Source organism: Python bivittatus, unplaced genomic scaffold (assembly GCF_059951505.1).
Source record: "Python bivittatus isolate LINGU-HERP-01145 unplaced genomic scaffold, Pbiv_v1 ctg000350_np1212, whole genome shotgun sequence".
Lineage (NCBI taxonomy): Eukaryota > Metazoa > Chordata > Lepidosauria > Squamata > Pythonidae > Python > Python bivittatus.
Genome location: NW_028277074.1, coordinates 34,137,958 through 34,153,430, shown reverse-complemented (window position 1 = coordinate 34,153,430; position 15,473 = coordinate 34,137,958). Strand labels below are relative to the sequence as shown.

The 15,473-nt window shown below is 39.8% G+C and overlaps 2 protein-coding genes across 7 annotated transcripts in view; one reads left to right on the top strand and one right to left on the bottom strand.

Annotated features, from left to right (window-relative positions):
• Positions 1 to 8,343, bottom strand: part of PIR (pirin) — a 32,136-nt gene extending 23,793 nt beyond the window's left edge. The window contains exons 1-3 of one of the 2 annotated variants that reach the window (XM_007431872.4): positions 8,062 to 8,343; positions 7,709 to 7,831; positions 1,302 to 1,394 (exon numbers count right to left, since the gene is read on the bottom strand). In XM_007431872.4, the coding sequence (XP_007431934.1) occupies positions 1,302 to 1,394; positions 7,709 to 7,804 (189 nt within the window). In that variant the 5' untranslated portion in view covers positions 7,805 to 7,831; positions 8,062 to 8,343. The remainder of the gene's footprint in view (positions 1 to 1,301; positions 1,395 to 7,708; positions 7,832 to 8,061) is intronic. The other variant, XM_007431871.4, reaches the window with a different exon arrangement.
• Positions 8,344 to 8,657: 314 nt separating this feature from the next.
• BMX (BMX non-receptor tyrosine kinase) overlaps positions 8,658 to 15,473 on the top strand; it is a 28,624-nt gene continuing 21,808 nt past the window's right edge. Inside the window, exons 1-3 of one of the 5 annotated variants that reach the window (XM_088144911.1) lie at positions 8,658 to 8,747; positions 8,879 to 9,253; positions 10,761 to 15,132. In XM_088144911.1, coding sequence (XP_088001037.1) covers positions 14,948 to 15,132 — 185 coding nt within the window. In that variant the 5' untranslated portion in view covers positions 8,658 to 8,747; positions 8,879 to 9,253; positions 10,761 to 14,947. Of the gene's footprint in view, positions 8,748 to 8,878; positions 15,133 to 15,473 lie in introns of all 5 variants that reach the window. The other 4 variants (XM_025168976.2, XM_088144912.1, XM_025168974.2 and 1 more) reach the window with 4 other exon arrangements.

Genomic DNA, 15,473 nt, shown 5'->3' with positions numbered 1-15,473 from the left:
GTTGAAGTCCACACATCTTAAAGTTCCCAAGACTGAGAAACGCTGTATTACTAAGTTTTAAACAACAGAAAATGTTTTTTTCCTACTCCGATACTTTGTAGCAGTGCTATCAATGAATTAATCAGCCAGCTATTTAAGGAACTGTATTTTAGTTGCACCCATCTGCCTATTGAGATGGCTGCCATCTTTCACAAATAAGACTCTTGTGCTGTCTGGGGAATTCTGGGAGTTGAAGTCCAGACATCTCAAAGTTTCGAGGTTGAGAAACACTAGTCACTATGTGACAGAGCTTTCATATGCTTTTATTTTTTTAATAGTTTTTAGAATTAATTACATTTTATTCCTTTAAGATAAACTAAAATTTTCCAAGTTTATGAAAAAGTAGTAGATCTGCATTTCAATTAGATTTCTGTAGGAAGAGAAAAGATGACTCTTGTATAAAAAACTATTAGAAGACAGATTAGTCTCCCAACAGAATGAACAGAATGAATGGAAAAATGACATATGGAAAGAGGATATGGAAGCTGCTTGGAAGCAAGTGAAAAGAATTATGTTCAGACGGCTACCAGAACATGTAGAATTACACTGATGGGAAGTATGAAAAAGAGTTTGTAGTAGAATAACTAAATAAAAAAGGCTGTAGGTGAGAAAAAACACATAAGAAAATTTGCTACAGAAAATGAGGTTGAGAGAAAGCTATTGTGTAGTGTCTATAGAGAGAAATATAAGGTCAGAGTATATAGTCAAAGAGATTAAGATTAAAAGACAAAACACAGCCCTTCTGATGGAAAGACAAACTTGTTTTGGAAGTGGATGAAAAGCGCTAAAAGAACAGCCTCCAAAAGAATGAATGGGATTAAAAATGAATCAGATGACATGCGTACAGGTATTGCTTTTGTGCTCCTGCTAGTTCTGAAACACCTTTTCCAAATCAAAGCACTAAAAAAAGTGAACTCTTGGGAGTAAGGAAAAAGCAAAGGAAAGATTTGTATCTTCAGTCTCTTTCACAGTAAGTCCCCATTATACATTTCTTGTATTTCTCTTCCATTCTCCATTTGTTCTGAGAGCAAATGGTAACATAATGACTCTTCTCTACTTTTATCCCAACAACTTTGAAGATCTGGGATAGGTAGGACTGAAAGAGAGTGATTGCCCTAAAGGTGGCCAAGAAAGTCTGTGGTCAAGCAGAGGTTTGAATCTAGATCACCTCATTCAAAGCACAACATCTTAACCACCACGCTTCATAATTTGGATAAATACAATAAAAGCAATCCAGTAGTCCCTTAATGTGGATTACTTACTGTTTCAAAACCTCGGTGAGGGTGATCAGGAAAGCCACCTGGCTTCCCTCCATTGAACTCATCAAGGAGCAGAAAGGGATCCAGGTTTGTCAGCTGAAAATGTAAAATAATAAGAGAATTGTATAAATCTCTGAGGGAAAATATTTTTTAGGAGAAACAATAACAACTCTTTATAAGGTTTATCAGTGAGCACTCCAGGTCCACCCTTGTATAACTCTCACTTGAGCAGAAGAAATGATTACATAAGGACTTTTGGTGGTATATTGGTTTATGCTGGCCACAGTATGTATGTATGTATGTATTTAATCATATTTATATGGCCACCCATCTCACAATCAAGTTGCAGTGTACAACAAAGTTAAAAAGTGGGGCAAAAAAGTATTTAGTCAGCCACCAATTGTGCAAGTTCTCCCACTTAAAAAGATGAGAGAGGCCTGTAATTTTCATCATAGGTATACCTCAACTATGAGAGACAAAATGGGGAAAAAAATCCAGAAAAATCACATTGTCTGATTTTTAAAGAATTTATTTGCAAAATCATGGTGGAAAATAAGTATTTGGTCAATATCAAAAGTTCATCTCAATACTTTGTTATATATCCTTTGTTGGCAATGACAGAGATCAAACGTTTTCTGTAAGTCTTCACAAGGTTTTCACACACTGTTGCTGGTATTTTGGCCCATTCCTCCATGCAGATCTCCTCTAGAGCAGTGATGTTTTGGGGCTGTCGCTGGGCAACACGGACTTTCAACTCCCTCCAAAGGTTTTCCATGGGGTTGAGATCTGGAGACTGGCTAGGCCACTCCAGGACCTTGAAATGCTTCTTACGAAGCCACTCCTTCGTTGCCCGGGCGGTGTGTTTGGGATCACTGTCATGCTGAAAGACCCAGCCACGTTTCATCTTCAATGCCCTTGCTGATGGAAGGAGGTGTTCACTCAAAATCTCATGATACATGGCCCCATTCATTCTTTCCTTTACACGGATCAGTCGTCCTGGTCCCTTTGCAGAAAAACAGCCCCAAAGCATGATGTTTCCACCCCCATGCTTCACAGTAGGTATGGTGTTCTTTGGATGCAACTCAGCATTCTCTCTTCTCCAAACACGACGAGTTTAGACCAAAACGTTCTACTTTGGTTTCATCTGACCATATGACATTCTCCCAATCCTCTTCTGGATCATCCAAATGCTCTCTAGCAAACTTCAGACAGGCCCAGACATGTACTGGCTTAAGCAGGGGGACACATCTGGCACTGCAAGATTTGAGTCTCTGGCGGCATAGTGTGTTACTGATGGTAGCCTTTGTTACTTTGGTCCCAGCTCTCTGCAGGTCATTCACTAGGTCCCCCCGTGTGGTTCTGGGATTTTTGCTCACCATTCTTGTGATCATTTTGACCCCACGGGGTGAGATCTTGCATGGAGCCCCAGATTGAGGGAGATTATCAGTGGTCTTGTATGTCTTCCATTTTCTAATTATTGCTCCCACAGTTGATTTCTTCACACCAAGCTGCTTGCCTATTGCAGATTCAGTCTTCCCAGCCTGGTGCAGGTCTACAGTTTTGTTTCTGGTGTCCTTCAACAGCTCTGTGGTCTTGGCCATAGTGGAGTTTGGAGTGTGACTGTTTGAGGTTGTGGACAGGTGTCTTTTATACTGATAACAAGGTCAAACAGGTGCCATTACTACAGGTAACAAGTGGAGGACAGAGGAGCCTCTTAAAGAAGTAGTTACAGGTCTGTGAGAGCCAGACATCTTGCTTGTTTGTAGGTGACCAAATACTTATTTTCCACCATGATTTGCAAATAAATTCTTTAAAAATCAGACAATGTGATTTTCTGGATTTTTTTTCTCATTTTGTCTCTCATAGTTGAGGTATACCTATGATGAAAATTACAGGCCTCTCTCATCTTTTTAAGTGGGAGAACTTGCACAATTGGTGGCTGACTAAATACTTTTTTGCCCCACTGTATGTATGTATGTATTTATTTATTTAATCATATTTATATGGCTACCCATCTCACAATCAAGTTGCAGTGTACAACAAAGTTAAAAACAACATATACAAATTAATATTAATGTAATTAATATTAGAAACTTTAAAATTATAACAGGCACAGAACTAAAACAGAATAAAAAAAGAGATTAGACGAAGAGCAGGGTTTTTTTTAAATAATATTTTATTGAAATTTTAAACTTACAAAGTTAAAAGTTAGAAATGAAAAAGAAAATTGAAAATACAAATTATAAAGAAAAGGAAAAGAAAAAGTGAGATAAAAGAAAAAGAAAAAAGATATGAAAAATAGGTAACTTCCAATCTATCTCTGGTCTTAGGAATAAGAAGAGCAGGTATTAATTACACTGGAGCCAACTCAATATTTCACCAGTCCCCTGGGGTCCCCAGTCCTGATGACATAACCAGGTCTTGAGGGACTTCCAGAAACTTAAAAGGGATGAAGCCAGACTCACTTCGGGAAGAAGGGTGTTCCATAAAGCAGGGGCCACAGCAGAAAAGGCCCACCGCCTAGGACCCAACAAGTGAAGCTCCTTAAAGGTAGTGGAACAACCCCCTCTCTCAAAGAAGAATTTACCACTGCTAGAACCCACTCACATGACATCCCCCAGACCGCCTTAACCAGCCAGGAAGGGCATGGATCTAAAGAGCAGGTGACTAAGCTCACAGTCCTAAGGACACTATCCACTTCATCAGGCTCAAAAGGTTCAAACCATTCCAAGATTATTGGGCAAGACTCCTCCCCAGGCATCTTCTCTGGACCTGCAACAAGGCTAGTGTCCAACTGTGAGCAAATTCAAGCGACTTTGTCTGATAGATGCTGAATAAATTCTTTCGCGTGGCCCTGCAGGGAGTTCTCTGAACCCCCTCTACCCAAAAGGGCACTTGTCACCCAGGGCCGCAGGATGGCTATCCACAGATGCAATATGGGTGAAATACTGACACTTCACCACCCTTACCACCACAAGATAGGCCTTAATAGCTGCTGTAACCCATGTCCAATCAAGTTCATCCCTTGCAGAATGTCAGTGATGTTCTAGATATCTCTCCTCTCATTTCAACTCCCTTAACTCCTCCATGAACCACGGGAAGTGACAGGATCCATGAAAGAGGGGAGATCGCATAGGTGCGATCCAATCCAAGGCCTCAGCTGCCCTCTTATTCCAAGCGGCGACCAAAGCTTCAGATGGACCGTGCAGCAGACCAGCAGGAAGAACCCAAACACCACCACCAACAACAACAACATTGTAGGTCTACTTATGCCTTTTTAAACAATGTGATTCCAGTCTTTTACAATGAGCTTTATATGACTGTGATTTTAAAGCCTGGTAAAAAAATCCTGCTGACTGTGCAAACTATTGTCCAATTCCCATATTAAATATTAATGCACAAATACTGACCCATGCATATTATAGACAGTATTACCTCCCATTATCTATTCTGCACAATCTATAGATCGCCAAGCATCTGGCAATATTAGATTTCTGTCATTCTGGATAGTCACTGAGAAGAACTGAAATGAGTAGTGATGGTCTTTCTGGATATAAAGCGTCTTTGAAATGGGGCAGTAGAAAAATTTGAAACAAGGTTTGTCTTGATATGGATTCCTTCATTTTTTATTAATTAGATCAATATATGGTACTCTACTCTTTTGTCAGAGTTATTACAAATGGCGCTATCTCTTCATCTAACAAGCAGTCTTTTGGAATTTGGTAAAGATATATTTTATTTAAGAAAGTTATAAGGACACCTATATTAACAAATAACTCTAGGCAACTCACAATCCAGCAAAATAAAAAACAGCATAAAGTAGCTACAAAGATATATAATTAACACAGAATGCACAACATAAGAGCCAAGGCCCTTAACACATAATCTTCAGTCAACAGATTCATCATATTGGGCCCAACTAACAACCCAGCCCTAATAACTATGGGAAAAACCAAATTTTTATAGCCTTCTAGAAGCCAGTAAGGTCCGGGCTGTTCAGATCTCTGTGGGGAGGCATGTCTTCTGGGTCCTGCCACATGGCACTGTTTCACTGAGGGAATTTGGGGCATGCCCACCCTGCCAGATCTGTTGGGATGGGCTGAAACAACTGTAGGCAGGCAGTCCCGCAACTAACCTAGCGCTGTCTCATGTACGGCTTTAAAGGTGATAACCAGCACCTTGAATTGCACCCAGAAGCATCCTGGAAGCCAGTGCAGCTCACATAGCAAAGATGTTACACGGACCAACTGAAGCTTCCAAATCCTTTTCAAGGGCAGCCCTATCTGCAGCGTGTTGCAGTAGTCCAAATGAGGAGTGACTAAGGCAGTGTTGTCCAAACTTGGCCACTTTAAGATGAGTGGACTTCAACTTCCAGAATTCCCCAGCCAGCATGGTTGGCTGGGGAATTCTGGGAGTTGAAGTCCACTCATCTTAAAGTGGCCAAGTTTGGAAAACACTGGACTGAATAGAATAGAATAGAATAGAATAGAATAGAATAGAATAGAATAGAATAGAATAGAATAGAATAGAATAGAATAGAATAGAAATCTTTATTGTCATTGTACTACTTGTACAATGAAATTAAATGCCACCCCAGTGCAGCTTTAAAAATATAAAAACCATAGAACACATAAAACACATATCACACATAAAACATATAACACAACCTTCACATTCCATATTGCACAACCCCTGATGCTGCATTAATACTGCACTATACGATAGAATTCAGTATAGCTACAGCTCTAAGATAGAAGCTATTCTCCAGCCTATTCGTCCTTGTTTTGACATGAGTGACTATGAGCAGAGCCTCCTGATCCAAGAATGGGCACACCTAGCACACTAGATGTATCTGTGCAAAAGCCCTCCTAGCCACGGCAGCCACCAGCTGCTTTACTCTTCTTATTTTTAATTTGATGTTGGAACCATTAGCCTTCCTTATTAGGCAAAGAGAAGACATTTTGGGTATAAAAGTGGCTGTAATTGGACACACATCGTTATTATATGCCGGCTATTATGCCTTATTGAAAACTACGTATTTTTCTATACCAAAATGTATTAATAGTTTACAAAAGTTCGGCACTTACTAGGTCGCTCAGTTAATTAGTGTCTCGTGTACTTTTGAAAGGCTATAATGTTTCTACAGGAAAATAATTAATTAATTAATTTTAACAAATTTATATGGCCGCCCAACTCACACGCTGTGACTCTGGACGGCTTACAAAATTAAAATACACAATACAAAAAGCCCATCAACCTCCCCCCCCGGTGGCGGCTACAAACACAATCAAATCAACTCCTTGATCAGCTCTGTATCAACCTGGGGTCCCCAGACCTGTGGTCTCCAGGGCCTTCCAGAAAAGTATCAAGGTGGGGTCCAGTCTTATCTCTGGGGGAATGATATTCCATAGGGAGGGAGCCACCACATAGAAGGCCCTTTTTCATGGTCCCATTAGATGTACTTCCCTCATGGATGGGACCCGCAGCGTACCATGACTCCTTGCTCTGTGGGCCGAGTAGATGTAACTGGGGAAAGGCAGTCCTTTAAATAACTCAAATTGTAATGATTGGAGTGTCAATTGTCACTGGAATTATTGTAAGTATTTTGGAATAATTGTTCCTTGTGGATATAAATATATTTCTTATCTCAAATAAAAATAGTCACTAGTAGTTGGTTTTATCCCTCATCCTGCATGGTCCTTTAAGCAAGTTTTGTGGTTGGTTTTATCTGAAACAGCTGCCATTTGGACCTCCTGGAAATCAGAAGTGGTACCTAAGTTCCAGTTTTTAGCAAACCAAAATGATAAGTGTTTCCTATTTAGATAAGAAAGTAACCTACAAGACTTGTTTAAAGAGCAGCATGTAATGGCAGCTGAGGCGAGCACTAAAATATTTTGCCAGCATTGATGGAGCTTCTTAATTTAGTTGTATAATCATGCCCCCCCCCCAAGTCCTGCTGTGCTGCCTCACCGGGGTGGTGGTGGGGTGTCTCAGAGGGATGAGCGAAGAATGCTGGAAGTGTATGCCAACATATACATATTCCCAGAAGGGTCACTCAAGATGTGAAGGTCATCCCAGCTGTCCAGGTAAAGCAAGAGACACCTATATTGGGCCGTAGCCATGTAGGAAGATGCCAGAGGTAAATAATCACTTTAATGACAATGACAAAGGCATCCATTCATACTGCATGAGGGAATGCAATGGTAAACCACTCCTATATTTTTACCAAGAAAACCACACGGATAGAAATTATAAAACGACTGACGATCATGGAGAACATCTATCTATTTAATTGCCGAGAGTTGGCAATGACTTAATGGCACATAATGAATCAATCATTCAATGATCACGCCATCAAACTTCTCTGGGAGAAGGAAGAGGGAAAGTGAAGCCATCCGCGCCCCCCTTACCTCAGGTCTGCCAATGCTCCTGCGCACCCGAGCTCCCAGTCCTTCCACCTGCTCCTTACTGAGGACAGTTCTTACAACTTTTCTTTCTCCAGCCATTCTTCTTTAGAAAAAGTGAGCCAACTCCTAAAAGATTTCAACCAGCAGCCAAAATGAACAGGCAAGTTTTAAACAGCATCCATCACAATCGAAACACATTTTCAAAACACAGGTAAATACAGGCACGGAGCAACAACTGCACGCTCCTTCAAGCGGAAAACCCACGTGGCCACATTTTAAGGGAATAAAAGGCTGCATTTTAAAAAAAAAAACATGAGCCGCTTGTTTTACTTTTCCTAGGCAAGCATGCCACTTACTTTATATTTATTTAAGCCTACCCGTAAAAAAGTGGAAAATATCCAAAGGGTTTAGGCGTTCTCCGTCTTCTGTAGCATCACAGCGTCTCTCTTTTATGGAATAAAACCTCTTAAGAAAATCCAAGCAAAGACTTATTACTTGTTGGGCTGGTTTACCAAAAAAAAAAAAAAAAAAAAGGAAGAACGAAAGAAAGAAAGAAACCCGACTCAGAATGACGGAGCAAAATCTTGCCGGCTTTTTCCTAAGTTGCCATTGAACCCATAGGAGGCTTGCAAAAGCCAATGCAAATACACGGGTGAGCAATATGCGCTAAAGGTGACTGCAATCAGCTGTAATAACTGAACACGCCTGTCTTGTGCAAACGTTTTGCGTTCGTGGCCTTTATTTCAGGGAAGAACGCACTGCACTGCACGCTTTGAAAAGGCGATTTAGTACGTTCGGTGACATCTGCTCCATTCAGGTCTCCCGCACAAGCCAGAAGGGGGCTCTCACGCTCCAGCAGTGGGAAGATGACAGAGATCAACACCAGGAAAAAGAAGATTATTATAGGAAATCTGCGCGGCCCTTCGAAGCCGGCTTCCTGAAACCCCGCCCCCCGGGAAATGAGGTCATAAGAAGCCTTTCCATGGAGGCCCGCGGAGCGGGTGGGGGGATCTGATGCGGAGCTGTACGCGCCAGAATCCAGGTAAAAGAGGCTGAGGTGGGATGGGGGCGTCGCCTCCTTTAAAATTAGGAAAGAAGAGGCTTGGGGCTCTTGCTGTCTTTCATCTCTTCTTGTGCCTGTGGGAAACGTTTCATTCTGTCTCTTTTCCGCAGCTGGGCTGTGGCAGGAGGATACATGCATGGAGGAATCACCTTACTGTGCCGCTTTTAAGGCTGCGTGCGACCGTCGCAAGATGCGCAAATGAGTTCTTAAGGAAGAATAGCTAAATCAAGTATAACGAGAGAATGTAATGGCAGAAGCGGGCGTGTGGATCCGAGAAGAAAAGTCTACATTTGGGCAAAACATGTCCTCGGACCACGAAAATATCGGGGGGGAAAATACTTATGAGTCACTGCTCCATAGGACTAAATAATATTTTTATTCTTGGACTTGGAATTTTAGTTCAAATTAAATCTTTCAGCCAATGGAGGAAAAGCTACTTTAGACGAATCTCCACTGGTCACACAGTCTTTTCAAGAGAAACTACGGTAGTCAGAAGCAATCATGCAAGCTAATTTTAAAGTTGTGTTATTTATGTATTCACACACAAAAATCAGAAAAGCTGGCTTCATTGAGCTTATGTAGAAACTATAATCTTTGGTCCGTTTGTCTCCAAATAGGTTTCACAGGAAATCCCATGATTAGGATTTCCTTCTGGAAAACATTTTCTTCTAGAGTTCCTCAGTTTCCTCTATGGAAGAGCATCTAGAGCAGTCTAATTTATACATCAGTTTATTTTATTTATACCCTACTTTTCTATTTTGGCCAGATATCTGAGAGAAGCAGAGAGAGCCAGTGGTTAAAGCACCAGGCTAGAAAGCAGGAGACAGTGAGTTCTAGTCCCGTCTTAGACGTGAAAGCCGGCTGGGTGACTTTGGGCCAGTCCCTCTCAGCCCATGATGTCAGGCTCAGGCGACAAGCCAGTAGGCAAATTCCTGTTGCAACATTTGGTTGATCCAAAATTTAAAAAAAAGGGGGGTGGGGACCCTGTACCTGTGGGAAAAATGCTAGGAAGAAAAAAAAAATCTGGGAAAAGCAAAGACTAACAGAAGTGGCAACAAGTAGCCAGGAATGCACTTAACATTTTAGGGGGGTGGTTACAGATGAATAGGGAGAGAATAGTAGAAAGTGTTGGATTACAGCACCACACCTGGGTTCTGGACCATGTCCTTTTTCCATTGGGGGGTGGAGCTGCTCTGTTTTTGCTAAACTATATACAAATACAAATACATATTAAGCTTACTTTAGGGCATACACCATAGTTATGTGTTTTTTCCATGTCATAATTGTGGGAAATCTTGTGGTTAATTTTTGTCAATTTCCTCCACCAAAAGTGAGTGACATGGACAAGAGGGAGTTAAGAAATGTAAAGGAGGAGTTTTGAGGACATGTCTTCTCAGGACATCCATGGTGTTCAGTGGGACTTAATTCTACATTGAATAATTTTAAAATTATAAACTGATGAATATTGATTTTTTTAAAGGAAAATATTTCTTATTGTACAATGGGTTGAACCAACATAGAAAGCTATAGTTATGGGGGGAGGGGGAGACCTAGGTGATGGGTGAATTTGGCCTAGTGGTTAAGGCTCCAGGCTAGAAACCAGGAGACTGTGAGTTCCAGTCCCACCTTAGGCATGAAAGCTGTCTGGGTGACTTTGAGCTGGTCACTCTCTCCCAGCTCAACTCACCTCACAGGGTGGTTGTTGTGGGGAAAATAGGAGAAGGAAGGAGTATTAGGTATGTTTGCAGCCTTGAATTATTTATAAACATAATAAAGGTGGGGTAAAAAAAAATCTAAACAAAACCCCTGATCTTAAACTCATAAGGTTTTAACTATTGTACTACTTGTATCTTTTTCATTTTATTGCCTTTATGTTTTAAGATATTGTATACATCATGCTAAATTTACAAGGATAGTCCTTACCTTTAAATGCTCCTAAGAATGAGGGATTATTTGGGAAGGTTTCATATTGCACTTTTTCATGTTTTCAAGGACATTGGTGTTGTTTCCTTGTTGGAAGCCAGAAAGACAGGGTGGAGGGAGAGAGGTTTGGAAGATCAAAACCACTAAGCAAGATTTCTTGACAACAATCAAGTTCCCATAGCAGCCATACTTATTCAAGACGGAGTCCTAGCAGGCAAGGCTCTGCTGATTATATCTGAGTGGATGCTGTTCTTTTCCCTTCACATAGAAAAGTCATCCTTCAGGAGTTAGACACAGTTAAAGGCCCACTTAGGGTAGCCACAGTCACTCTCAGAACAATTACAACTTTGCCTCATATAAAGCACCAAAAGCCACTCTTTAGAGATGCTCTTGAGAATGCTAGTTTACCAGTTTATAAAAAGAGAAGGCAGCACGCTGTGCCCGGCCTTGGTACTCATTCGAATGATGACTCACAAACAAATTCAGTGCATTCATTATATGCAAATATGTCATAGTATGATGACCACACTAAGCTGAATTCCCCGATTCATATTCCCCTTTTGTGGATGATAATAGACCTTCTTTGGCAACTTCAAGGGAGTTTTTCACTACCTGCTCCAATTTATCTGAAAATGTTACCATCAGTGTGACAGTTTATGATGAGTATACTTTGCATCAAATCAAGTTAAACTTACCTGTTGCACCATATACTGATATAACTGAGTGGTCTGATACCGACAGGGTCTGAAATTGACATACAGCCCACCCAAAATAGATCCTTACAGATTCAACTGTCTATTGATACTTTTATCCATCTGTCAGCTTCCAATGATGACCTGTATTAGCTTTGTTGTACACCGCCCAGAGTCGCCTATGGTGAGATGGGTGGCTATATAAAATGATTTAATAAATGAAATAAAAAATTATTTGCCAATTTAGCCTCACTAAACCATCCACCATCTGCAGAGAAGTGAGTCCTCTGACATTAAATCCAAAGAACTCTGTGATCCTACTGTCATAGAGTATTGCAGGGTGACACATAAGATTTAAGGACCTGGATTCATGTATTATGGATTTTTTTTTTTTTATTTCAACAGGTGACTTTTGTCTAAATGGCTACAATTGCCTATCACTTCCTGCACTGCAAGGGACTGGGCAGGATAGATCACTGGGAGCCTTAATATACATTGGTCAGCTACTTTAAAAGCTAAATATAGCTTACTAAAGTCCCTGAGTCATTATGCCCAGGATGCTTTGTTTCAATTTACTAAGACTTCTCTGTTCTTAATTAGTGTATACTAATTTACCCCAATTTACTCATGTGTATAGGTAAGGGAACTATGACCTAGAACTCTCTTTAAACAATCTTTTGAAGTTTCCCCCTCTGCTTTGGAGGTAATTTTAGATGACTTCAATGCCAGAATGAGGGCGAATGACAATCTCCTATATTCTATACAAACTAAGTAACCCAGATTATGAAATAGCCCTTGTTTACTCCCAAGCAAATCCAAAGATGAGAGAGAGGACTTAATAGGCTTGACCTTTTCCTTCTGAATGGGGCAATAAGTACTGCAGCAATTATCCTGCACAATTTTCCCATTCAACATAAGCTAGATTCTCTCTCCTATATTATACCATCATTTCTAGGGGCCTCAGCTCCTTTCTACTTAATTGTCAAATTCCAAAATTACTATGAGAGCATCCACTTTCCCAATATTTTAAACTTGAAAGCTTTTTAAACCCTTTAATTAGAACCTGGTATGATTCCTAGTAATGAATCCAAGTTAATCTCAGCCCATGAAAAGTGTTCTTCTCAGTGAAAAGAGGAAATGTTATAGCTCAGAACCACTATTTTAAAATGTGAGAACAAAGCTGGCATACTCATTTTCTACAACCATTTGATTCAGCTTTTACAAAAATAATCTTATAAGTAAAGGCAACTGCTTCCTAATTCACCAACTATGGCTCAACCAAAGAAGCTAGAAGGCCAGAACAGACTTGATTACTTGTTTTAATAGAGAGATGATCCTTCACACATCATTCAAGATTTACTTATCATGAAGATGTGATACAAAAGTACAATGTAGAGGATTAACTCAATAAAAGAAAAAACAAACACTCAGGGAAATCTGGCTACAACTGACTGATGCAGCACATGAGAAAAAAACCAGCCATATTCTGGCATTATATCATCCCTCAGCTTTGTGCCTGCTCTTCTTGATCCCCTTATTAAACACAGCTGTTGTGAGGATCATGTTTGAACTCTGTAAATGGTTGATGAGACACCTGCCTTTGAAATAGAGCTCAGTAAGGCTGAAGGCCCACTCCTTCAGTGGCCTCAAGTGACAAATAATGAAAATGGTAGATCTAATTAAGTAGGTTAATCCTGGTAAAGGACCAGGTGTGGACTTTTTCACAGCCAAGGTTTTATGTTCCAACATGGATAGGTGAGTCCTGGTTTGTTCTTTGTTTACATTTATTATTCCTAAAGATAACAGCTTTGCTTTAATGGTGCCCATTTATATAATAAAATGGGCACCAGAATCTTCCAGCCAATTACTGACTCATCAGCTGCCTCAGCATCATTAGCAAGATGTATGCTAAGACCTTAGGGTTAAGCTCTTCAATTTGATCTGGAGAATATACTGGCTGGGGAACAAATTGGATTTAGAACTGGCTGCTACATCTTCAATCATCCTTAATTCTACAACATCTGGCTAAAAAGTACACCTCCACACCATGGGCTCTGATCAATGAAAACTTTATGAACTTCAGAGCAGCCTTTGACCTAATTTGCAGGCCTAATCTGTGATGCAAATTACAAAACTCCTCTACAGACAGAAGGCTGCTCCTGCTTATCTGTAGACCTTTATGATAAAAACACCATAAAAGTTAGATGTGGTTAAAGGCCACTATACCAATGAGATCCCTGTTAATAGGGGAGTCCAACATGGCTGCAATTTTGCCCCATTTAATTATTACATGACTGCATTAGTTGCTATGATGAATGATCTTTCCCATCCCTCCACCGCCCCCCCCCCCAAATTAGCAGAAAAACATATACAGATAATGCAGTTTTTAATGCAGTTTCCAAAGACTGTAACTGGTCTAATGATCTCTGCGAGCATTGGCTGATCACTGTGTCTCCGAAGCTTTGGAAATTAACTACAATAAGACCAGCATGGTGGTTTTTGCAAAATGCCCTAAATGGCATATTTGGACATTAAACAATCATCCTATTGAACAGATTCAATCATTTAAATACCCAAATATAGTTTATCATGCCCCAACCTCATGCAGAATGTATAGAGAATATGTAATACAAAACATCCAGAGAACTGTAACAGCACTACAATCATTTTTCTACATCAAGGGGTCGTTTTTGTCCCTGCTGTACTTTGAATGTCCTCTGCTAAAGACAGAGCACAACTGCTATTCAGCGTCCCAATAGGTCCATATAGTTACTTTGCTCTTTCTGAAAGAGTCCAGACCAAAACTTTCAGGAACATATTCCAAGACCCTCAAATGTAATTGTTTGCCACGAAGCTGATAATAGTAAGATTAAGACCAATACTTGGTAACACATTTTTATATACTGGGCCAAAATATACTTCCTTCTGTAGGCCTGACCCCTCAGACTCTTATTGACAATTTTGTTTCATCCTGATCCAAAGCAATACTATAGGTTAAAAAAAAAAAAGGAGTTCTTTGTTTTTCCTTAACCCGCCTCTGCCCACTCGGGCACAGTGTGCAATTGCAGTTTTGCGGCAACGTTTAAGGATATGGATACAATTGGCATCTCTTCCCAAAAGTATACTCCTAAGTAGCTCTTTCAGCCTCCTTAGACCTGCCAGATACCTTGGTCAAATCAAAATCCCTAAACAGAGGTGGGCATTCTGCCTACCTTGGGGTAATGTCCTTCCTGCAGTGAACTTAGCAGAGAGCAACAAAGGCTAAGGTTTTGCCCATGTGACGAAGGGACTGACGCAACCATTAAATGCACTTTGATTATATTGCTCGTTTTCAGCTGGCACACATTCAGAGTTGGTAACTCCACATTTAATAAATGTCCTGGTCATTATGACAAGTTTCATTTACAGTTTTTACTTTCAAATATACTCTGTCCCTGTAAATGCAGCTAAATTCTGTTACGTCGTATGAAAAATGGGTAGTTGATTCATTAATACGCCCAGTTAATTTCATGTTTTACACTTATCCATAGACGTGTAACCTGTTTTACAGTATTGAGTTTTATTATGTACTGGTCTTTGACCACAATAAACATTTCTTCTGCTTTCTATATCTGGGACTTCATGAGTAGCAGGCAAATAACTTCTGGTAGACACTCCTATATTTGTAAAATATGTAAAAGAAGGGAACAGGAAAAGGATATTCTTTTTGAATCTCTCTGCTGTAAGAGAAGCATGTTTTCATCACTCAGGTAAACTGCTTTTCTTAAAATGAATTGAACAAGTTAATATATGTGCACTGCGTTCTTATTTACTTTTATGTTTCAGTATAATTTTGTAAAAATTATATGCCAAATAAACAAATTACTTCCAAAATTTCTAAATTTATGAAGTTGTATATTATGTTTTTCAAAAAAACACTTTTGATTTTATCATCGTGAATTAAGTCAAAGAAATCAAAGAAATACATAAATAGTTTAATTTTTTGTTTTTTAAGAAGTACTTACATTTGGTGTTTCTTGAGTTGTATTCTAAAGCAGACAGATTTCACTTGAACCAATTAACTGTTTACAAATATTATATTTCAGATGAA